Source organism: Mobula hypostoma, chromosome 3 (assembly GCF_963921235.1).
Source record: "Mobula hypostoma chromosome 3, sMobHyp1.1, whole genome shotgun sequence".
Taxonomy (NCBI): Eukaryota; Metazoa; Chordata; class Chondrichthyes; order Myliobatiformes; family Myliobatidae; genus Mobula; species Mobula hypostoma.
Window position 1 is genome coordinate 93,518,459 of NC_086099.1, and position 25,617 is coordinate 93,544,075.

General features: G+C 42.8%; 1 protein-coding gene across 1 annotated transcript in view; it reads left to right on the top strand.

Annotated features, from left to right (window-relative positions):
- The first annotated feature begins 7,702 nt into the window (after positions 1-7,702).
- Positions 7,703-25,617, top strand: part of LOC134343716 (collagen alpha-1(XXV) chain-like) — a 168,686-nt gene continuing 150,771 nt past the window's right edge. Inside the window, exons 1-3 of the mRNA XM_063042467.1 lie at positions 7,703-7,783; positions 11,369-11,395; positions 11,519-11,545. Of these exons, the coding sequence (XP_062898537.1) occupies positions 7,703-7,783; positions 11,369-11,395; positions 11,519-11,545 (135 nt within the window). The remainder of the gene's footprint in view (positions 7,784-11,368; positions 11,396-11,518; positions 11,546-25,617) is intronic.

Sequence of the window (25,617 nt, forward strand, 5' to 3'; positions counted from 1 at the left end):
TCCTGAACAGATATCCAGTCCCTGCTGCTGAAATGCATCCCCATAGCACGATGCTACCTCCAGCATACTTTACAGCTGGGATGTGTTACCTGGCTGATGTGCGGTATGAGATTTACACCACATTTACCACTTAGTGTTGAGGCCAAAAAGTACCATTTTAGTCTCATCTGATCACAAGACCTTCTTGCACATCATCACAGTATCTTCTAAGTGATGTTTTGTCTTTACAAGCAAGGATATGTTTTTTTTAGAGGTACACGGGGCATAAGTGTCATATTAGGTTTCGGGTTCACCTCTGCATCTGCATAGGTCTTCTCATTCCATGTGAAGAAAGAGCTCCACAATTCATTTGAGAAGAGGGCTCCCACATTTATTTTAGGAAAGCATTTCCCAACCCAACTAAGGAAATTTTATGCCAGCAAAGTGTTTTTTTTGTTGTTATAATATGAAATCCAAACCCTTTGCTATTGATATTATGTAATGTTCCAGTACCACCGGACACTGTCCAAACTGTATTGGACTCAAGATGCTTCCACGAAAGATGATTGATTTTCAGGATGTTTGTTTTGTTTTCCTCCTGGGACAATCAAAAAACTGAAAGTGTGCCTTTCATGCCTTTGCACCGTTGACCTTTGCTCGCTAGCACTAGTTCCTTGATCATGATTGGCAGCATTCAGGGGCCAAGAGAAGCAATCAATGATGCAAGTTTGCTAGCTTACATAGTTTCAGATCTTTGTCCCTTGTGAGAAGAAAAAGAAAATACACATCTTGAAAATCAATTATATTGACTTTTTTTTATGGGCACAACTCATTTCAGAGTCATTTCAATTTTGGGAGGATTAGTTCCTTCCTCTGCACAAACAATTTATCTGCAATGAATTTAATATTTAAAAGCTTAACTAAAGTTGAGATGCAGTGCAGTAGATAAATTGCCTTGCTCTACTTCCTGCTTCCTCATGTTCACTGTTTGAATAACATTGACTGCTGGTTTTAAAAACAGAAGCAGGTGCATACAAACACGAGTAAAATCTCAAATGGTTTAGGATTTTTCCATTATGCTTTGGAAATATAGGTTTCTTCTGGGGAAAAAAAAAATCTTAGTAAAATCCAGCAGTCAGAAGACTAAATAATTGGTGAACTACCGAAGGAAACAAGAAATTGAGTTGTAGCAGATACTGTAAGGATAGGTTCCAGTTCAGAACAGAATTACTTACCTTATAAATAAAAGCACCAGCAGACTATAAGAAACTATTACATCTTATTTCATAGAATTTACATCATTTGTCATTCCCAATTTTTTTTTGCTGTTTACTCAAATCTTCAGAAATATAAGTAATAGTATTAAGTGTTTTGTAAACAGTCAATCTCATTGGCCAACCCACAATTTAAAACTGTAGTTTTAAAAGATTTTAATATGCAATTCTAGAAGAATGAGAACATCTTTAAGCACCTGGAAAGGTGGAATATTGTTGTAATTCCTTTAGTCCTGTGGAGCTTTTGTATTCACAATTCAACCACATAGCCGTCCTCCTCCTGCTGCATGCATGATCATCGCCAGGGAACGATTGTACCACTTCAATAACAGCTACGCCTTCCCCGTATGTTTCCGACTCTGTGTCACAAATAGTTTAGAGCCAAGCTGCCGGAGACACCCCGGTATCATAACGGCTAGTGACTTGCTTAACAGAGCCAGCAATCAGGGTTTAATTCCCGCAGATACCTGTAAGGAGTTTGTACATTCTTCCCATGACAGCATGGGTTTCCTCCTGCGGCTCTGATTTCCTCCCACATGCCAAAGGATTAGTGAGCTGAGGGCATGCTATGTTGATGTCAGAAGCAGGCCAAGCCTTGTGGGCTTCCCCAGGCACATCCTTGGACTCTGCCAGTCATTGACGCAAATGCTCCGCTTCACTCCGTTTCGATGTTTCGATGTACAAAAGATAAATAAAATTAACCTTATCTATTACTATGCCAGAAAAATGATAATCTTTTTAGATGTTTCTGTTCACTTTGCAAGTTGTCATATCTGTCAACTATGCTATATTTTTTGTGTTGATTGATGGTAGGAAGAGGTGGACACAAGGTGCATCCATGTCTTTATAGAGTCTGACATATTGTGCATATTATTTGTAATTAAAATTGGTCTTACAAATTTCTAAATAGTACTGAGATGAAGAATGGTAAATATGAAAAGTTAATCTTGGGCAAAATCTATTTCAAGCGTCTATTCCTCCAGCCAACTCACAGCTTTAGTGATCCATAACCTTATTACACGTAACATCCCCTGGCCCATCATTCCGCATCCTGTCACAATCCAGGTCCTTTCAATGTTTATATTTAAATTCATTTTCAAAGTTTCCTTCACATTTCCTTTCCATTGTCTGTTTTCTTTTTCCTGCATGCTTCCCAAATCCTTTTATAGTCCTCTTTTTCACTAAAATAGTTCTCTGTCAAAGAATTTATGGACTACATCAATTACATGTTTTTCTTCTTTTTACCCCTAAACAATCCTAGGGAAATGCTAATCATGAGGCAAATAAACCAGTTATTTAATATGACTGATATACTGTTGATAATCTCAGGCACTTTTGCTAATATTCCTTTTTAAGGTAAAACAATTAAAGCAAATTCTGAACAACGTACACAAAATGCTGGAGGAACTCAGCAGGTCAGACAGCGTCTTTGGAAAAGGGTAAACTGTCGATGTTTCAGGCCGAGGCCCTTCTTTAGAATTGGAAACGAAGGGAGAAAATTCCAGAATAAAAAACATTGGGGGAGGGGAAGGAGGATAGCTAGAAGATGATACGTGAAGTCAAGTAGGTGGGAAAGGGTCCTGCGGATGGGTCTCGGCCCGAAAAGTCGACTATACTCTTTTCTATAGATGCTGCCTGGCCTGCTGAGTTCCTCCAGCATTTTGTGTGTGTTGCTTAGATTTCCAGCATCTGCAGATTTTCTTTTGTTTGTGATTGGATGGGAAAGGTAAAGGTTTGGAGAGGAAGGAATCTGATAGGAGAGGAGAATGGACCATAGGAGAAAGGGAAGGAGGAAGGGACCCAGAAGGAGGTGATAAACAGGTGAGAAGAGATAAAACACCAGAGTGGGGAATAGAAGAGGGCAGGGGGGGGGGATTTTTTGTAACTGGAAGGAAAAATCAATATTCATGCATCAGGGTGGAGGCTACCCAATGAAGTATAATGTGATGCTCCTCCGACACAAGGGTGGCCTCATCTTGGCACAAGTGGAGGTCACCGACCAACATGTCGGAATGGGAATGGGAATCAAAACATGTTTGGCCACCGGGAATTTATGCTTTAGGGAGATGGAGTGGAAGTGCTCAACAAAGTGGTTCCCAGTTTACAACAGGTCTCAGCGATGTAGAGGAGGTCATATCAGGAGCACCGGATACAGTAGACAACCCCAGCAGAAGTGTTGCCTCACCTGGAAGGACTGTTTGGGGTCCTGAATGAAGATGAGGGAGGAGGTAAATGGGCAGCTTGGCCACTTGCAGGTTTATGTGCCGGGAGGGAGATTAATGAGGAAGGACAAATGCACAAGGGAGTACCAGAGGGAGTGATCCCTGTGGAAAGTGGTAAGTGGGGGAGTGGGCGAGGTAAAGATGTGTTTGGTGGTTGGATCCCTTTGGAGATGGCGGAAGTTGTGGAGAATGGTGTGTTGGATGTGGAGGCTCACGGGGTGGTAGGTGAGGACAGGAGGAACTCTATCGCTGTTAGGGCGGGGGGAATACTTGCTCTTTATTAAATTCCATAATTCCATATTTCATGCATACTCGTACAATCATTTTTGTAGAACACTAGAAATGGTCCTTCAGGACACAAAGAGTTAATGGGTTGTATTTTATAATGTAATTATTATAATGTACCTTTAGAATTGTGGATGAATGCCTTTCTCTAGAACGTCTCAGTTTTAGTCTGACTCCTCACCCTCACAATCAAGTGTTGTCCGCCTGTGTATTTAGCCTTATTTTGAAGCCACATGTTACTTTGATACACATATGGAAAATCGCTCTTTAACCATGAATATTAGCACAAAGGCATAAAATAATTTGTCCAAAGAAATATGATCTCTAACAGATGCATTACTTTACACTGAGTAGTCACACTCCTCTCTTCTGTTGTCACACTCCCTGCCTACGACCCAGCCGCTTGCACTACGCTCTGGAACCAGACAGCTACTGGTAGTTTCTTACCAGATTGTTTCAATTACTGTCTTTTATGGGTCTGTGTCTCCTGCAGTGTTTCTTTTACTTTGCTGCTTAAAAAGTCCCACAGGCATATGTTATACTGTTGACATAAATCACCAGCTAAGAGCCTCTCCTCCAAATATATTTCCCAAATATTTTTTGATCCCATGACTTAACTTCCATCTTATTTGGATGTTTTAATCACCCAGGGTTGAAGGTGGCAAATCAACAGATGATTTGTTTAACTAGGGGGACAAATTAATCATATCCTAGTTTCTTAAAGTAAGTTTTTTAAAAATTGTGTAGTTTTGGTATGCTTCTTGACCCAGTGTTGAGCTTTTAACACACCATTAAATTCATCGACAGTATTGCCTTCTTCCAGCTCTGGAACATTTTCAAACTTCCCGACACTCAGAGCCCAAGTCACCCATTCACTCCGGAAACTGGAAACGGGAGTAGGCCATTTATTCCTCAGAGCCTTTTATATAATTCAATGAGATCATGGCAGGTCTATGATTTTCCTTCACATGCCCATCTCATCTCTTTATCTCCTAATACCTTTGGTCAACAAAAAATGTATCAGATTCCGGAAATAAATGAGTTGGCTTTATGAGGGAACATTCAGCAGAATGGGAACTCTACCCTCTGTGGTTTTGGGAGAGGTGATCTAATTAAAATATATAAGGTTCTGAAGTAGGCTTGTTACAGTGGATGGCTTGAGTGTAATTTGATTTGGGTATTACCTCAAAAGTACAACTGCTTTGAGAAGTAGTGAGCTAATGTTATCACAAAGAGGACAGGAACATACATGTGGATGGTGCAGATTGCTGCTGGCAGGGTATCTAAAGTTATTACCTAAGTCTCAGGTTTGGGGGCCAACCTGTAGGCTGAGATGAGATAGAACTTCAGAGAATTTTTAATCTCTGGAATTCTCTACCCATGAGAGCTGTGAAGAATATTCAAGGCCAAGACAGGTAGGTTTTGGACCCATAAGGAATCAGTGGTTGTGGGATTGGGCAGGAAAGTGGAATCGGAAACAAAGGTCAGATGAGCCACACACATCAAAGTTGCTGGTGAACGCAGCAGGCCAGGCAGCATCTCTAGGAAGAGGTACAGTCGACATTTCGGGCCGAGACCCTTCGTCAGGACCAACTGAAGGAAGTCGTTTCGGGCCGAGACCCTTCGTCAGGACTAACTGAACTTCAGAGTAGCAGAGTAGGCTTGGGGAACAGTAGCACCCACTCCTGTCCCTCATCCTTAAATCCTTCAAGTTCAAGTTTATTGTCATTAAACTGTAGACAAAACTAGACAACATTCCTCCGGGCCAAGGTGCACAACGCAATGCATGTAACTCACACACATAACTCATAAAGCAATAATACCACTAATAAATTAACAAATAACAAGGTGAATTTACAGGTTTAAAAGTAAACAGTATATTGCTACTGGTGCTTCATACGTGATGAGACCTGAGTGGCAGGGAGTTCAGTAGCCTTCCGGCTGACAGGAAGAAGCTGCTTCCCATTCTAACAGCTCTCGTCTTAATGCAGTGGTACCTCCTGCCTGGTGGTGGGGGTGGTGGGGGGGGGGGGAGTCAAAGAGCTTGTTACATGGTTGGGAGGGATCACTGTCAATGCTAAGGGCCCTGCATTCACTGTGCCCCTGATAAATATCTCCAATGGGTAGAAAGGGTCCCAGTGATCCTCTCAGCAGAACTTATAATCCTTTGCAGGGAAATGCAGTCAGATGCCATGAAGTTCCCTTGCCTGACAGCGATGTAACTGGTCAAGGCACTCTCGACGGTGCTCCTGTAAAAATCGGCTAAAATGGTAGGGAGAGCCTCACTTGTCCCAATCGCCTCAAGAAGTGGAGATGCTGCTGTGCTTTCTTGACCAAAGAGGTGGTGTTGGTGGACCAGATGAGATCATCCATTATGTCACTCCCGGAAATGTGGTGCTCCTAACTCTCTCTACAGAGAAGCCATGTTTGTGCAGTGTGAAGTAGTCAGCCTGCACTTTCCTGAAGTCCGCAGTCATCTCCGTGGTCTTGTTGAGACTCAAGTTGTTGGGCTTGCACCATTCTACCTCCTCTCTGTCTCATCGTCGTTGTTGATAAGGCCCACCGCTGTTGTGTCATCAGCGAACTTGACGATTTAGTTTGAACCGGATCTAGCAGTGCAGTCATCCATCAGCGACGTGAATAGCAGGGGACTGAGAACGCAGCACCGGGGAGCGCCAGTGTTCAGTATGATGGAGCTAGAGATGTTTCAGCCAACATGGACTCACTGTGACCTTTCTATCAGGAAGTCCAGGATCCAGGTACAGAGAGAGGTGTTGAGACCCAGTGAGGACAGTTTACCCACCAGCTTCTGAAGGATGATCATATTGAACACTGAACTGAAATCAATAAAAAACATCCTGGATTACAAGGTACCATTTTCCAGGTGGGACAAGACGGAATGCAGGGTGGACTTGTACTCCATCATGGTCCGAATGCCCTGCCACATGTAGCTCGTGTTTCTGGTGGCACAGAAATGGAGAGGACCACTCTTTTCAGGGTAACTGATTTCCTTAATGCTAGCCAGAACCTCCTTTGACCATGCCTCACCTCCTTCTCTTTAAGAAGTCCATGTTGGCTTTAATTAATGCAGCTTAGCTTTAAGTGATGTTAGTCACTAATAGAGATACCCCCTTCTACCACCAACCCTCCCCTCAAGAGGGATGCAGCCAGTGAATATTAGCACTGACCACGTACACAGAACTGTAAATTAAAATGCCTCCTGAGTTGAGAACTGCCACTGGAGTTTAATTGCTGATTGGGCTCCACACATCTGCCTGTCGGAGCTTGTCATCTGGGAGTTGACAGAGTTATATTACAAATTCCTACTGATTGTCTCCTGGTCAGTCAGACTTACCAGTCATCACACAATAACACAGGGCAGAAGAATGCCATTGACCCTACCATGTCTCTGTGAATTCTCTGTCTGAAAGAGACGCCGCTTTATCTCTCCTGCCTGCCCTTTCCCCACAGCGTGCAAGTGTTTCCTCTATAAGATTTGATGTCGTTTCCTGTTGAATGTTGTTTTTCAATCAGCTCCCACCATCCATTCAGGCAGAGTACAGCGGTTTTTGTATTTAGTTTCTGGGATACAATCAGATGGGCAAGGATAAAGCTTTGTTGCACCATCCTGATGAGGGGTCTCAGCCTGAAATGGTGACTGCTCATTTCCCTCCACAGATGCTGCCTGACCTGCTGAGTTTCTTCAGCATTTCTTGTGTGTTGCTCTGGATTTCCAGCATCTGCAGTCTCTCTTTTGTCTCCTTCTTTCACCATCTGCATTGGGACCATTCTGTGCAATGAAGAGAAGGATTACTGTGAAATATACAACAGGCAGATGTATTTTACGCTGTTACCAGTTATATATGTTTACATTCTGGGCTCTGTGGTTATGAAGTTGGCTGTGGGTGTAACACCAAGTGTTCCTTCCACTGAGAAACTCAGATGGCCAGCTTGGTTACAGAGCCACGGAGGTCAGATCTGAATTCACCACAGCTCCTGCTGGATAGAGTCCCAGTGCCAAGGGTGAGTTCTTTGTGGTGGTCACTTTTCTCACTATCTTCAGACAAAAGCCCCCATCTTGTGAATGGAAATATGATGAAACATAACTATCACTAAAAAGTCAAAATATCTTCATTCTCTTGGATACCATATGTTCTGGGCTATATTATGTGTGCTACAGTGTGATGTAAGTGACTCATTGGTTTATGAGGTGTCCAAGAAATAAGAGGGAGGCTGTTCTTGTTACTCTTTCTCTCCTGGACAGAGTTTTGTAAGATTCACAATACATATTTAAAGTTCCAACTCACTGCCTGTGCTCTTTCCTTCTCACACGGTACAAGCCACAAAGGCACAACCTTCTCAATTTAACACTTGCAAACTAGCATCCATTCACTTCCTGTATCTCTCCCAGTGTATCTCACTCTTTTTGATTAATATGTGTTTCAGAATTGTAAATGCAAGGACGTAAGAAACAAACAGAAGTGATTTTTGTTTCTCATGTCCGATTAGCCGTTCCATTGGAACATAGCTGGTACCTCAAAACCATTTTGTTGCATCCCATTTCACGTGATTCCCTTCACATCCAAAAATCTATTGATGCCTATCTTGAATATACCTACTTTTTTACTGATGGTCTGCTACCCCACTGAGAATTGAACTCCAACATCACCTGGGTGAGAATTTTTTTTTCACATCTCTGTCCTGAATGGCTGACCGCTTATTAAGACACCTAGGCAAAGAAAAACAAATCATTCCTTCATCTATTCTGTCAAAACCCCTAAGAAATTTTACATTGCATATTATCCTTCCATTTGAGCTCCATCTGATGTCCTTTTCTCCTTCTTCTGCTCCTGATTCTGACTCCAGTGGACAAGTCTTTGTAAAGTTGGTATAAATTGATATATAGAACTGCACTTTTTAATTGGACTCCACCCTTGAAAGGCAGTGCTGTAATTTCCGCATCCCGACCCCCAGCACAGAGCTCCAGATTTTGAATGGGATTGTGATAAAAAGTTTCTCTTGTATATGGATGCTTGAATTCTCGTAACTGGTCTGTGAAATCGAAGCCACTGCTGTAAATCCTGAATTACTAGAGGCAGGTAAAGGTAATTGAATGTGAAACATATAATCATTGAAGAGATTTGCAGGTCGATTTAAGCAAGCATCCACCGCGGCTTCCTTTGAATGCCACAGTGTCACTTTGCTTGCTTTTATAAATATGCCTGTTTTAAATTACAATCAATAGAAAGTATTTTTATTCCCTGTAAGGCAATTCTGGTTGAAAGTATTATATCTCAGGCAAAAGTTGAAAATTCGTGTTTGCATTTGAAAAGAAATTATAAAAGAACTTAGCCCTTTCCTGGAATTTTATGATCACCAGAAGCTGCAATTCCTCCCCTTGTAGCTTTTCAAGTTGATTGCATGTTGTCAGATTCCCTGCATTGATTGTGAAGTAATGTGTCCCACATGAGTCCTCCCTTGTCTGATCACAGAAACAGTGCCGTGCCAGCAGCAGGCCAAGCTCTTTGTACCACACATTTCCTACTCAGGGGATGCAGCTATTAAACCTGTCACAATTAATGTGCAGAGCCTCGCAAAGCAAACATGAACTTAAAGCTTATGCATCTACTAGCTGGTGATATGATACACCGATGGAAGGTCAAGATTCAGGAAGCTGACAACGACATCGCATTTTCCTTTTCCACACGGAAAACCAACACTTGAAAATATTGCGGGATCATCTTCGGAAAGGCTTCAGATAAATATGATCTAGAGTAAATTTGGAATTTGTCCAGATTCTTTATGACAGTGCAACCTCAGAGTTGAGAATATTTGGGTAATATTTAAATATCTGCGGAAGAAATGGAGAATAGGATTGTTACCTACAAGACAGTGGATATTTGCATTTTGCTTCCAGCTGTTGGGTAATGCTGTAGCAGCTGGCACTTAGTGCAGCATTTTGCTAGAAAAGTACTTATCAGATGGTTCAGTCAACTAAAAATTATAGAACTAAACTTTCAATCTGCTGACTATATATTTCTCCCTTGAGGAATAGAAAATGAAATCTGTAAGTTTAATAAGTTTTTTGACTCTGTAACTTGTTCTGCACCCTTCCATCTGAGAAAAGTTTCAGGTTCACCTGCACCTTCACTTAAATCTGCCAGAGGACCATTTCAGAATCTATATCATAGTCCAATACCCAATTAAAAACTTCCACAGGAAGAAAGGCAGGGCACACACAGTGCAGGCAGACCCAAGGTTCCAGGGTATTGAAACAGCAGATGAGCAGTCCCAAGACCCGACCAGGCCTGAGGTTTCACCCTCCTCTCAAGCAAGGAGAAAATCCAACCCACTTTTCTGAATCACACCGCAGTTTACTGCAAACTGTCCTTTTGAGGGATCCGGCATAGATTTCTGATGAAGGGTTTCTTCGCGTTCACTCACTCCATAATATTGTCAGCTCAAGAGCCCTAACTGGACCAACTCTGTAAAAAATCAAATGGGTAAAATCTGGCAGCAGCCCGGATGTTTGTATTTAACTCTGCTTGATCAATGCGTTATTGATGTGAAAAATGCCCCGTGCAGCAAACTGCTGAAATAACGCGTGTATGCACAAAGTAAATGTCAGAGTATACGAAATAAAAATAATCACGATTGCTGAGGTTAGCAAAACACAGTCGTCCCTTTGTCTTTCCCCTGCAGGCTAATTTGCTGTTATTAATGACATGTGTCTGTACCATGATGTTATTTTTTATATTAAGGTCTGGTTTAAAGATTTTGCAACATTTTAGGATCAAATTTAAAAGGCATTTATGAGCATATTATACACATAACACACTGAGAATAATTTTGATTCTACCTTTAAAAGATTTCAGTGTTTCATTTCACATTTTGGCATAGTTATAATAATTTTCCTCATATTATTAGAGTTCTCTATATCAGTGGAGGAATTCCAAACCTTCAAAAGATCAATCATGCCACATGTCTGAAGATTACACCATAATTAAACACATGCACAGAACAAGAGGAAGATGATCCCTTTTACTGACAGAGATTTATTAGACATTTGTTTTCAAGACCACACAAGCCACTTCATCTGCAATAGAATCCATCTGCCCATAAAATCTCATTTTTTTTCAGCTTAGAATTTATGAAACTTATATGCTGTCACATTGTGAAAAGGAGGTAGCTAGAACGGTGTCAGAATAAAAGGCAAAAGGTACAGGGATTGCACAGGTGGCTAATTCACATTAGCCATTGGTAAGATTGGTCAATATTCTGGGCCTAGCCTTTCACTACTCATCAGTTACACCAGTAAGAGCTCCATATACATTAAACTTGGGTGTGGTGCCTTTGTGAGGAGAGGAATGCCGATAATTTTAGTCTTTGGACCATGTCCATGAGCTGGCTATCCTCCTGACACAGACAGATGCACAGTCTGGCCACCTTTAACTGGAGAATTGCAGGGCTGGGAGTGATTCAGCAGCTTTTTATTTCAAAGGGAGATGAAGTATTTCTTTTCTTTAAAGCAAATTAATAAACTGGTTGCAAATTTCAAGAGTACAATTTCGGGTGGAGAAATAATGATGACAAATTGTTCTTTTGCAGGGTCCACCTGGTCCTAAAGGTGACAAGGTTTGTGAATACAATTTTGCATAAGTATATTTCTCTTTCCATAACATATCCTACTTGAAGCAAAATTCTTAATTTCTCATTGCTTTTGCAAAGATAATAATTAGTTGTGCTTGTGTGTTTCAGGGTGATCAAGGAGACCAGGGGCCGAGGGTAAGTTGTCAATAGAAGCTGTCCAAGGTGCATGGCATGTGGTGTTGAGTGCAGTTGTTAGAAAGGCAATTTCTTTTAAATCGCACATTTCTTAGTTCCTGTCAGTTTCACTGGCCAAAAGACAATCCTGGTATATTACAGCACATTTTAGAGTGGTTAGATTCTAAGTCTACCAGGACAGTGACTTAGGGCTGGTTTTGATACTAAATGTTCCTCAGGGGCAGAAGTCTTCGTAAATACTATAAAACAGGATCTTTTCTCATGCACTTTGGAACCACTGAATCAGAATCAGGTTTATTGTCACTGGCATTAGTCATGCAATTTTTTTATTTTAAGGCAGTAATATAGATAGATAGATAGAGAGAGAGCTAGACAGATAGATAACTAGATAGAGAGATAGATGGATAGCTAGATAGATCGATTGATGGATTGATAGCAAGCTAGATAGATAGGTAGATTGATAGATAGCTAGCTAGATCGATAGGTAGCTAGCTAGCTAGATTGATTGATTGATAGATAGATAGATGGATTGATAGTTAGCTAGCTAGATAGATAGATAGATAGATAGATAGATAGATAGATAGATAGATAGTACAAAAAGAGGAACAGCAAGACAGTGTTTCTGGACCATTCAGAATTCTGATGGCTGAGGGGAAGAAGCTATTCTTACAATGCTGGGTGTGTACTTTGAGGCTTCTGTACCTCCTCCATGATGATAGTAATAAGAAGAGGGTACGCCCCAGATGGTCCTGAGTGGTGGACGCCACTTCTTGATGTGCCGCCTTTTGAAGTCGTCCTCAATGGCGAGAGGCTTGTGCCAGAATGTAATATATTGGCATATTAGTAATTAGAAATAAGTGTTCTCCAGCAATGCATGGTGGTACTGATGCATGGATACTTTAATGCTGAGAATGTTTTGGAAAGTATCGGCATTCCTCAAATTACAAATGAGATATGTCCCTGGAAAACATTCAGTAACGGAAATGTCATAGATTGAGACAGCTGGGGAAAACACCTTATGAAAAGTAGATTGGAAACCTGAGATTTCTACTGAAAGAATCAATAGAGTCACAATTGTAACTAGAACTTTTGCCACTTGGGGAATGCCTGTACAGTAATATTTAAAGTGTTAAATTTCATTCCTGGAATGTTTCATCAAGTGGGAATGCACTGCCCTAGAAATTCAGCCATGAGACTGAAAGCTGCTTTATTTTCCGAGTGGGATATGACCATTTCCACATCAAATTGTGTCATTACTGAAATAGATCCAGGCAACTCCCTTATTTTGTCCATTTTCACATCTTCATATGACATGGAAGGAGGATGTTTGGCCCAACGAGTCCAGATTCCCTGTTGTCCCATCTCCCCACTTACTTCCCTTTAAACCAGCGGTCCCCAACCACCGGGCCGCGGACTGGTACTGGGCCATAAAGTATGCGCTACCGGGCCGCGAGGAAACGGTATGATTTGGCGATAGGAGTCAGCTGCACCTTTCCTCATTCCTTGTCACGCCCACTGTTGAGCCATTACGCATGCGAGGTCATTACCCGCGCGGGAAGAAAATCAAATCCTCGAGTTTGCAAATGACGGCGGGCTGAAAAGTATGTTTGACATAACATCTCTGCCGGCATTCTGGATCTCAAAGTCAAGGCTAAATATCCTGAGATAGCCACGAAAGCACTGAAAACGTTGCTTCCATTTCCAACATATCTCTGCAATGAATGCAACAAAAACCAAATTGCGTAATGGACTGGACGTAAGGAACCCCCTTCGAGTATCGCTGTCTCCAATTACCCCTCGATGCAGGGAAACAAGTATTCAGTCCAGGGCTCCCACTGATTCAGCGATATTGATGTGTTGTAATGATTTTATATGTTCATACAGGGAAAATATGTGCTGTGTGTTTAATATCCAAATGTTACTTAAAATGTTATGATTCTATTGACTTACTTATATAACCATATAACAATCACAGCACGGAAACAGGCGATCACGGCCCTTCTAGTCCATGCCGAACGCTACTCTCACCTAGTCCCACCGACCTGCACTCAGCCCATAACCCTCCATTCCTTTCCTGTCCATATACCTATCCAATTTTTCTTTAAATGATATCTAACCTGCCTCTACCACTTCTACTGAAAGTTCGTACAACACTTTCTTCAATCCCCCCTGTCCGCCCCTGATAATTGACCTATCACTATATTCATGCGAGGAAAATATGCGCTGTGTGTTTAATATTAAATTCGTTAGATAATCCCTTTTAGAAACGAAATTGAGTGTATTAGCTACTTACCACCTGTATTCCGGTCGTGATTAACACCCCCCCCCCCCAACAGAATCGCCAAAAACGATTTGTAGAAAAAAGTCAATACTACACGCATGCGCAAAACACGCATGCGCACTGGTGCCCGCGCAAGGCTTTATGGTCATTGTAGTCTCTGTGTAAACAACGTATTTGGCTCTACTCTTGTCCTTACCCCCACCACCGGACGGCCAGTCCGCAAGAATATTGTCAATATGAAACCGGTTTGCAGTGCAAAAAAGGGGTTGGGGACCCCTGCTTTAAACTGTTCTCTCTCACAGCTATATTAGAATCAATGACTCTGCCAACCAGCACATGTCTGGGATATGGGAAAAAACTTTAAGCCAGAGAGGGGGGAAGTGCACACTCTCTTGTCCCTGCACTCTAGGCCGCGATTGACTGCTGGTCGCCGGAGCCGTGCGGCAGTGTCACTAGCGACTGTGCCGAGGTGTTGCTGAGGTCATGAATCTAAAAGTTGCTATCGTTCCCCTGGCAACCAGGAAATCGGCCATTTTTGTTCCAGGATCACCCATCATCGGGCTCTCTTGCAATAAACAGCCTTTCACGGTACGACTGCCCCCAAAGCAGCAATATAAAGGAGTCCTACACGGATAGAGCTTGTTTCATATCTATTCCTACATTGCCTTACCTCCTCACTCTCCATAACACAAACTACCAACAGTGTTTCCAGGTGGCGGCTCCCCGGCAACCATCCCCAACTATGCTGCTGCTTTTCTGGCACTCCCCAGTGCATTCCTAACAAGTGGGACGGAGTAGGTTAAAATTCCTCCTCCTGATTTCTTAAGAGGTTAGGGGAAACCATCTTCTGTAGGGGACTGTGTCTGAACACACAGAGCATGCAAGGGAGGTGGAGAGTGTCCTCCATTAATCTCCATGTTATATCAGTGTTAGAGAAGTGGGATGTGTGTGCCTAATTACAACTGTGTTAGAGAAGATTTTCAGTTCTTCTGAGATATCAACTCACTTAAATTAAGAACTCCTGTGTGTTACCAGATCTGTCAACCACCATGACCAAATGATCTGCTTTTATGTGTCCTCCAACACATTTTGTAGTATGATTTCAAGAAAGGCAGCTGATCCTTTTTGTTTCACAGTGGCAGAGTGTGCAAACCCTATTTTTTGCACTCAAAGCTTACCACATTGTATGTTTTCCTATAAGGAACGGGCCAGCTAAAACAAATATTACTGTTGTTGCTTTCCTTAACATTTGGTGTTAGCCAATCTCGTCTTCCCCTTACTTAACTGGTGCTTGAATCAGTAAATTCACTTCTTCTAGTTAACTCCCACCTTCAAATTATGACGTTAAACTTCCCTCACAGAAAAGTCAATGCTAATAAAGTCTCAAAGTGATTTCTAATCATAACCTCTTCTACTGCCATGATGAGGTGGCTCTCAGGTTGGAGGAACAACACCTCATATTCCATTTAGGTAGCCTCCAACCTGACAGCATGAACATCGATTTCTCCAACTTCTGGTAAAGTCTCAAAGGCGAAATGGACTTTGCAAAGAGTAGTCTGTTACTTACCGGTGGTTATTCAAAGATTGCTAAGTTCAGGAAGGCATTCTGATAAAGAGCAGGTCATTGCAGATGGAGACCTCAGCTTCAGAATGAATGAAAAGCCACAGTCTGGCGCAGTGGCAGTTGTCAGCTTGTGGCCGTTACTGACAGTGACTTGCACAGCCAGTGCACCAACACGACAGAAATTCTCTTCATCTACCCGTGACGCAAAATGCTTTGCTCAGAAATGCATGATGCTTGCTTTCCTGGAGCAGCCTGCAAACACAGTTTCCATTTTTTTTTGAGCAAGTCATAGGATGGAAATTATTAACCTGACTGTGAAGAGATGACCCGCTCATCTGCAGTGAATGAACTTTTAATAAAAAGAAAGAAATATAATTGTTGCCTTTCACATTGTCACAAACTGCTTTCCAATCAAAAAAGCATCTCTGAAATATTGTATTGCTGTAAATGCAGCAATCTGGCAAAGAAAAAACACACTGAAGAAATAATCAGCAATTAAAACAGGTCAGTGTTTTGGAATGAGCGATAAATGCTCAGTATATGTGAAGAACCCCTTCTGTTCTGAATAGACCCATGGTATATTGCATCCACCTCTACAGGTTATGAGTCTTAGGCTAGCATTTTATTTGAAGATGTCCTATCTGACAGTGCCTCATCACTGCCCTGGAACATCAGACGAAGTAAGAAGTACAAGCTTCCTCAAATAATATTCTTCTTCAAAGAATGAGGTTTGTCTTCCTCTACCATTGATGCAGCCCTGACACGTATCTCCTACATTCCCCGAATATTCACATTCATCACCTCTTCCAACCGCCGTAAGAGGGACAGAGCTCCTCCTGTCCTTAGCTACCACCCCATGAGCCTCCAGATCCAGGACATCAATCTCCTCCACTTCTTCCATCTTCAATGGGACTGCTTTGTCCAACACCTTCGCTTCACCTGCTGCAGGAACAATTTCCCGGTGACTAACCATGTTAATTCTACTCCCCATTCCAGTTTTGGCATGTTGGTCCATTGTCTCCTCTACTGCCACAATGAGGCCACTCTCAGGTTGGAGAAGCAGCATTTCATCTTCCAGCCTGATGGCATGACATCAATTTCTCCGACTTCTGCTAATTTCTCCCCCTCCCCCTTCTCTCCTTTTCCATTCCCCATTCTGGCTGTCCTCTTACCTCCTACTCTACTACTCTACTCTTCATCTGCCAATCACTACCCTTCCCCTGCTCCCATGGTTCACCCTACCATCCTATCAGATTCCTTCATCTTAACCCTTTAACTTTTCCACCAATCACATCCATGCTTCTCATTTCATCCTCCCTCCCCCACCTGACTTCAACTATCACCTAGCAGCTTGAACTTCTTCCCCACCCCCACCTTCTCATTCTGGTGTCTTCCTACCTTTCCAGTCCCAATGAAGGCCCTTGGCCTAAAACATTGACTCTTTATCCTGCTCCATAGATGCTCCCTGGCCTACCAAGTTCCTCCAGCATCTCCTGGGTGCTACAGAACAAGCTGCTGGCCTTTAGTTTGAATCCATGACTCTAAACATTTCAGAGGCTCTCCCTAATCGCGGTGGAGGGAATGAGAAGCTCACGTTCCGGGAAACCTAGCGCACCTTCCCCACATGCCAACAAAAGCAGTTCCCCACTCCCCACGGGCTTTGGCATTTATCCTTCCTGACACCAGCTTGAATTGTCAAGCAGACAGACCCAGAAATAAAAATTCAACCTCAGTCTGTCAGATCAAAACCAGAATGACTCAAGATTTCTGACACAGGCTTCCGAAGAGAAGAAGGATTATACCTGGCGATGCATAATATACAGGAGGGAATGGTTTCCTATTAATAACATTTCTGTAAGAGTTGCAAAGCAGCTTCCTTGAGGAAAACTGCCTGCTGCTTATGTCGAGCCTCAAGGAAAGTACAAAGCCATCTATAGACTTCATTTCCTTCGGCTGTTGAGTGATAAAGTGACCAATCTTCCTGTGCACTAAATCCATCTGTGTTATTTTTGTGGCTCCAGACAGAAAGAAATGATTTGATGGCCTATTTTACCATATTTACATGCTGTTGGTGCTTTTCTGACGTCTGATCATCTTTCGGGTGAGACCTGAGTTCGCATAATGTTCAAAACTTATTTTTAAAAACAGCCTACGTTTCTATCAATGAAGCTGCTAGTGCTTCTTGTGCAGGCTTCTCCCTGGAATATAGGAATTGCATTTTTAACGGCACTGTTCTGAAGCCGGATCACATCGATAGATTAACAATATTTAGTAGGGGACGTGGAGGTCTGATTTGATTGTGGTATTGGTTTATGATGTGTACCAAGATAGAGTGAAAAACTTGTTTGCATGCCATCCAAGCATAATCATGCCACACATAAGTATATTGAGGCAATAGGAAAAAACAATGCAGAATATTGTGTAACAGCTACAGAGAAAGTGCAGTTCAGTTAAACCAATAAAGTGCATGAGACATGAGAGAGTAGACTGGGAGTCAGGACTTCATCTTTGCTGAGAGTGAGGTCTGTTTGACAGTCAGGTACTAGTGGGATAGAAGCTGTACTCATGAGGGATCCGGCCCACTATGGTGGTGCCATTTGCACATCTTGATCAGAAAACGTACTGTACGAAGTTGCTATAAAACACACAATGAAAATATTCATCCGAACGCTGAAATATCAGTAGCTTGATTCTTCTTCCATGGATGCTATCCAGCCTGCTGCCCATTTCCAGCATTTCCTGGTTCTTATTTCAGATTTCCAGCAATTTGGTATTTCACCTTCAGTTTTTTGCCTAGCTCTTGTAGTGAGCCTGTATTTTGAGTATAACTAACACTTCCATGGAAAGCTACTGTTGCATTATAGTTAAAACTTTTCTTTTTTACTCGCCATATAGACACAATGGCATGTTCTTCCACGTGATCTATTGGGATTATGGGACAGACGGACAGCATAGTGGTACAGCAGGTGGAGCTGCTGACCCAGTCCCAGAGCCCCAGGTTCAATCCTGACCTTGGGCATTGTTTGTGTGAGCATTCAACACATTCCCCCTGTAACCCATGAGGGTTTCCTCAAGGGGATTTCCTTTCCTTCCACACACTGAAGGTATATAGGCCAGTAGATTTGTTAACTGATGTAACTTACCCCTAGTGTGTAGGTGTGCCATAGAATCTCTCAGGATATAGGAATGTGAAGAGAAAAAAATAGATTTAGTGTAAATGAGTACTTGTAGGTCAATGCAGAGTTGACTGGCCCAGAGATTTTGCTTCTGTGCTGGATGACTCTTAAACCCTTATGACTCGACGATCTACTAGAACTTGCAATAGCCATTTTAGGAGCAGAATTACAGCAGAGACTCTCTGATCTACTTTTTCGTTCAAGTACTACCCAAAAACTGCCCATTCTTTTCTAAACAAAGAGTCCGGTCAGATCTGTAGGATGATAAGCCTGGTGCAGTGCTGAGGCAGGGACTCAGTATAAGCAGATAAAAAGAAGAAAGATATTTGAAAACAAAATCTGTTTCTCATGAGTCTTCTTCTTAGCCACCAGTGATGAGTTCAGAATTTCATGCTCAGGCCAATAATTCTCGATGTACTTTTAGTTCAGCTGTAATCAGGTGAGCGAGCAGCGTTCAATATACACTTTATAGCGACAGGAGAAATAAAAATGGATATGATGTTACTGTATATTCATAGCTAAAGTAGCTACTAATTCACAATAAATTAACCTAGTGAGCTGGCATTTATTACTTCTGGAAATTTACTAGCCTCCTCTACATTTCTTGATGGGATGGTGATTGACCAGCAGAATTTTCTCACCTAAAGGAAGTTGTCCGTGACACGAGTACATGATCGACAACGGCAGGAAACCATTGACCATCTGCTCACCACTCTCTTCCAACTCTCCATCCCAGTACAGAAACCCCACGCCCGTCGGCCTGCTCCCTCTGAGCCCCGGATTCTGGTGCAGGAACCCAATCCGATGCGGCAACTTCCTGTCCCAGTGCATCTTACACTTCGAGATGCAGCCACCTCTGTATTCTGCAGACCAAGCCAAGATTGCCTTCGTCATCTCTCTCTTGACTGGGCAAACTCTGACCTAGTTCGCCATGAACTGGGACAATGAAACCACCATTTGCAATAAATATGAGGGTTTCACTGCTGAGAAGTACTGGGTTTTTGCCCATTCAAGAGGTGGAAGGGAGACAGCAGATTGGATACTTCACCTGCGAAAAGGCTGACACTCAGTGCTGGATTACACCGTAGAATTCAGGACCCTCGTGGCAGAGAGCAGCTGGAACGTGGAAGTACTGCTGGCCCATTATCATCACGGCCTTTCGGAGCACTTGAAAGTCGAGCTGTGTACATGGGAGATGCCCACCAACCTTAAACATCCCATCACTCTGGCCCTCTGTGTTGAGAAGCATTTTATGGAGCAACCTTCCACATCACTAGCCAGAACCCCAGTTCTGTCCCCAGAACCATTGGCTAATGGGAAATGCTGAGCCCTTCCTGATCAGGACTGACTATCAGAACCTCATATCCATACAACAGGCCCACCAACTCAACTTATGTCAGCTTTTCTTCCAGGAAATCAACTTCACCATCTCCTACTGAACCAGCTCCAGAACGCTACAGCCTGACAGTTCTACCTGGCTGAAACGAATATTGACCTTAAGCCCATCATTCCATCCTCACCCCCATTGTCTGGGATCTTGAGAACCAGATCCCTCAGGCCCTACAGCACAAGCCTGCTTCAGCCGACACAACTGACAACTGTATGGGCTCTGGCGTACTCCAGTGGACCCACACCTCACCCCTCTCCAGCTGTCCAGACGCACAAAAGAATCAGGATTTTCTGTGATGCTGGACCTGGTAGCCCACCATTATCACACATTGTACGTATGTCTGTCCATCACTGCCTGTCCTCAACATGCCCAATCCAATTCCTCCAACTAGCAGCCCTCTGGGCTCCTGTGGCCCCTACCCGGTCCCCGGATGTGCGTGCTCCTACATTGCTATGGACTTCATCATGGGTCTCCCACCTGCCAGTGGGGCCAGGTGGTCATGACAGTGACAGACTGGTGCTTCGAGATAGCCCACTTCACTGCCCTCACCAAACTTCTGTCAGCAGCTGAGATGGCGCTCACGGTTCCCCAAAGTGCAGCTCAACTCCACAGTTTCCCTCCGGGCATTGGGCCCACAATGTGTCTCCCGCTTCTGGTGAGCCTTCTGTTTCCCCTTCCACATCTGAGTGAGCTTGTCCTCTGGCTATTGTCCGCAGGCCAACGGTCAGTCAGGACGAGCCAGTCAGCAAGTCCTGACGTTTCGGCGAGGCATCACCGGTTGATGAGTTCACATCACTGTGGATGGGATTTCCAGTGCCTGGCTGACTGAGGAGGGGAGAAGTGTGAGGTGTCCAGTTTTATCTTGGATCCATTGCTTATTGAGGAGTTCCCTCCAGATAATCCTGGGCCATCAGGTACTGGCTGTCGGAGGGATGGTCCTGTCAGACCTGTGTAGGCAGGCACCTCTCAGTCTCCACCCAGCTAACAGGAGTCACCTGCCACTCGTTTCCAACGTATCACCTGCAGCCTATTTAAATCCAGCTCTCGTCCACAGCCCTTCGTTCACCTACTGAACCAGCCGGCCTCAACCAGTTGTTCTAGCCTTGTTTTCTGTGCCTGTTCACTCTTATTTTGTGGCCTCTCCTTGCTTGTTATTTTCACAGTCTATTATTAAAGTTATCGCTTACTACTGAATCATCTCCACTGCTCTGCTTTTGAGTCAAGCCCCCTCGACATTTCCTTACTGTTGATATGTTCTGGAACTCCGAGTTACAAACTATGAATAATTTTTAAACTACTCATTATGTTAAATTTTTACTTATTACATGCACAACATGACCATTAAAAGGTAAATAAGTTTACATTTTTTGTACTATGGCCCAATTCATTTCTCACCTGTGATTTGCCTGTTTTTTGCTTTGGCCAGTTGTCCTTTTTGTTATATCAGTTTCTGTTTTTGACTCCTATTTAGGTTTCATTCCCTGCCATTGTAATTCAAAATCTTTTCCAACAATGTTAATAGCAACCCCCACAATGACAACAGGCCCAGTCCTGTCTGGTTGCAGACTATCTGGCTTCTACAGGCCCTGTTTTGCCCAGAACTAGGTTTCATATTCCTCCCTTCTGCACCATCTTTTCAGCCAAACATTCATATGGTCAATTTTCCAATACCTGTACTCAATAACATCTGAGATGACTGCTTTTGAGGTCTTGCCTCTTTTATTTATCTTCTAATTCCTTAATGCAACACCTTCACCCTTCACCTATTTCAGTGCCACTGATAGATCCCCCAACCAAAGGCGGTTCAAGATTCAAAAGATTCAAAGTGCATTTATTATCAAAGAATGTATAAATTATACACCTTGAGATTTGTCTGCTTACAGGCAGCCACAAAGCAAGAAACCTGAATAATCCAATTAAAAAAAAAAGACCACTGCACAGAGATAGAGGAAAAAAGCAAATAATAGAAACAAGCCAACAGCATTCTGAACTGGACTGAGTCCCAAATCCACTCCCAGAGCAGTTGGAGTAGGCCCAAGCCTTGGTCCTAATTCATCACACCAGCAGGGTAAAAACACACAGCAGTCGGATCGGTTCGCAGCCTCGGTGGCATGGAGAAAGAGTGAACATTTGTGGGACAGCGGGTGAAATCAGCACGGCCCTCGCCTCTCAAGCTTGCAGTCTGACTGCGCTGGTGTTTAAGCAGTCCAAGCACGGGTAGTCCCTCGCTCTAGGACCCGGACCACGGCGCCACAATACGCTTGGGTTGCCTAGCGCAAAACCGTTCTCAATCTCACCAAGTCGACGTGGCACTTGGAACGATCCAGCCTCGCACGCAGGTTAGATGGACGAGCATAGAAACTCTTCCACATTGACTACTCTCCAAATCACTCACTCCTTCTCCGACAGCATCACCGACTCCGTCTGTGACACCAGTTCGAACGTGTTGCGCCTCACGATTCCCCAGCACAGCTCATCCCCCAAACAAGCCTCACCTCTGCCTGCCTGCTCACCGTCTGTGGCATTAGTTCACCACAATTTGCTTCAGAAAAGATGTTATAAGTAATGTTTTTAGTCAGATCTCTTGCCTTTTGATCTACCAGTAAGTTGCCGTACATCTTCAGTAGCGCCATCACCCTACCTCTTAAAGATGTGTAGCTGTTTCAGGATAATCTTGTCCCCAGCACCTGGGAGCCCACATTGTCACTGTCATTCTCCCATATCCTCTACAAACCCACCCTACCCCTTTACGTAGGCAGGAGGAGGCCTTATCCCTCTGGTTTATAGAGCCAAGCACCATTGAAACAAGCCCTTCAGCCTAGAGCCTGCCCCAAGAACCCATATTCCAACACTAATGCTGGTTATTTTCCTCAGTCCCAACAACACCCCTAAGATTCCACACAAGGAGGCAGTTTGGAGTGGCCAACTGTAATGACTTAAATGCTGAGCCATTTAATTTTTAGGTAGCTAGCTGTGCCTTACTTGAAAACAAAGTGTGAATAGGCATTTTTTTTCTTTGTGGAACCTTAAAAATAAATCGGTTTTTCCACTAAGGATGGAACTTATGGGATACCACCACTACACAGTACCATATCCGGATTGGTTTGAATTCAACTATTAATTAAACAATTGACTTTGTTCAGCTATTTACAATGTTTAACTAAAATCAAGACTTAGCCAGTAACTGGCGTGTGGGGAGGAAACCAGAGCTCCTGGTGAAAACACAATGTGGAAATTACACACGGACTGCACTGGAGGTCAGGAGCCAGGATTGAGTCTGGGTCACTGGAGCTATGAAGCAGCAGCACTACAAGCTGCAGCCCTTAAAGCTACTAAGATTTGCTCCTGACGTCGAGAACTGTGTTGTTCATGATCCAGTGATACACCGTGGAAGGTCACAGAAATGGTCGCAAAGTGTGCGTGTGGTAGAGCACTTGCCTGATGCTACGCTTGTTCGGCAACCTCTCTAGTTGAGTGTCAGATTCAGGGAGGATGTCTGTCCATGAACTAGCTGATCATGAATAATGATGGTGTTTCAAATAAAATTCTATCACCTAGTGCATTAAAGCATTATGCTTTGAGTTGGAACATCCAGCCAAAAAGGTATTAAGCTTTTGACTGAAGTGTAGAGGAAACAAGTTTACTAAGTTCCTGACCCATTAACTATTGGATTTTTCATGATGTATGGTAAGTGCAAGATAATGGTAATTACCTATTCCTTTAATGGCCACTGAATTATCTAACCACTTTTCAGAGATATCGGCACAGGAAGTGTACATTAAATGGAAATTCTATCACTTGTCTGGGCAATGCCATTAGAGTCAAAGAAAATGAAGAGTAATAGTCACAAATTTATGAACTTAAACCCAGGTTTTTGAGTGAGAAAGAGCAAGGCTATTCACCAGACACTTCAACAAATGAAGGTGATATCAGAAGTATTTTGAAATTGACAAGTAAGAGCCTAGAAATGTAGCTGTCTTTCCACTGTAACTGCCGTGTATTCCAGGGAGCTCTAGGGTACCTTTCATAAGCAATTTCCCAAACAACCCCACAATGCCAAACTTGAAATAATAAATGAGGTGCCATTTATATACACAACAAGAAAAGGATTATTCTTTTCAAATAATTCTGCAAGCCTAGATTTTTATTAAGCATTGTAAGTCACTGAACAAAGTCAATAATTTCTTGAATTGATAGTTCCCATTTGAAGACAATCCAATCCAGACATGGTGCTAGGCTGTGGTGATGTCCTAAAGCTTCCATCATCAGTGAAAAAACTAATTTATTTTCAAGGCTCAACAACAAAAAAATGACTATTCACACATTGTTTTTCAGTAATGCATAGGATAGCTGCTGAAAATTTAAATGACTTAGTGTATGAACATTCCCTTTCGCATCATCTTTTCAGCATCTGTAATTGATAATTAACTGTAAATGTTTTTTTATTCATTATCACCCTCAAGACGTGAATGTATGAATTCCCCAGCAGATATATCACCAAATGGCAATTCATTGTTGACATCATTCACCCACAATTAGGGACAAGTTGACAATCTCATACGAATTTTCAAGATAATAGCTTCCTAGGAAGAAAATCATAAGCCATCAAAGCACCCCACACCCACATTCCTAATGATCGGAAATGGAGTATGTCAAAGGCTTGTCAGCGAGTGAACTGGTGCCTCTTGATTAGGAACTGGGCAGCGGGGGGGACGACAGAAAAAGAGTAGCTTAGAGAAATGTTCTCATATTTGCTTATGTTGCAGGGTCCCCACAGACTTAACAGTTTAATTGAGGTTTGTTGCTCTTTTACCTGCTTCGAAGGAAATTACAGATGCTAATCCCAGCAGTGTTGAGCTAGTCCTGCGTGCTCATTAAAGTCAGAAAGCAGATTTTCAGTGGGTGATCTTCATCATTCACAAAGCTCCAATTCCACCTGTGGAACCAATTTTAACTCCTGTGACCAGATGGATTGATAAGGTAGAAGGTGAAACATGAAAAAGAGACGGCATGTCAGAAACCCAGTTTCAATGTGCCAACTCCCTGTTTTAAGATAAGTGTATTCAAGGATGCAGTCAGGAAAATCGATGGGGAGAGGTGGTTCGGCAATTTAAGCACATTAGTCTTCATTGAGAATGATATTTAATAGCAGTTTTGGAATACAACTTGGTCTATCTCATGATCCCTGGAACTTGCCTTTGAATGAGGATGGGTACTGAGGAATTGGGTAGATGACAGAGTAATCTGGTGATAAATCGATCAGCATCATAGCTGCTTTCTTGAGTGACTGTGTTGAACGCATTCCTCAATGGAATGCTCTTCATTCTTTGTTTAGGAGAGGTTGAAGAATTCTTTCTCAGGATTTCAACTCTCGGTGAGCCTTGCCACCCACTTGGTCACAGCTCTAGGTGTACTCTCAGGGGCAATTTTACCAGGAACACTTGTACACCTGCTTGTTAATGTACACATCTAATCAGCCAATCATGTGGCAGCAACTCAATGCATAAAAGCATGCAGACATCGTCAAGAGGTTCAGTTGCTGTTCAGACCAAACATTAGAATGGGAAAGAAATGTAATCCAAGTGACTTTGACCATGGAATGATAGTTGGTGCCAGACAGGGTGGTCAGAGTATCTCAGAAACTACTGATATCCTGGGATT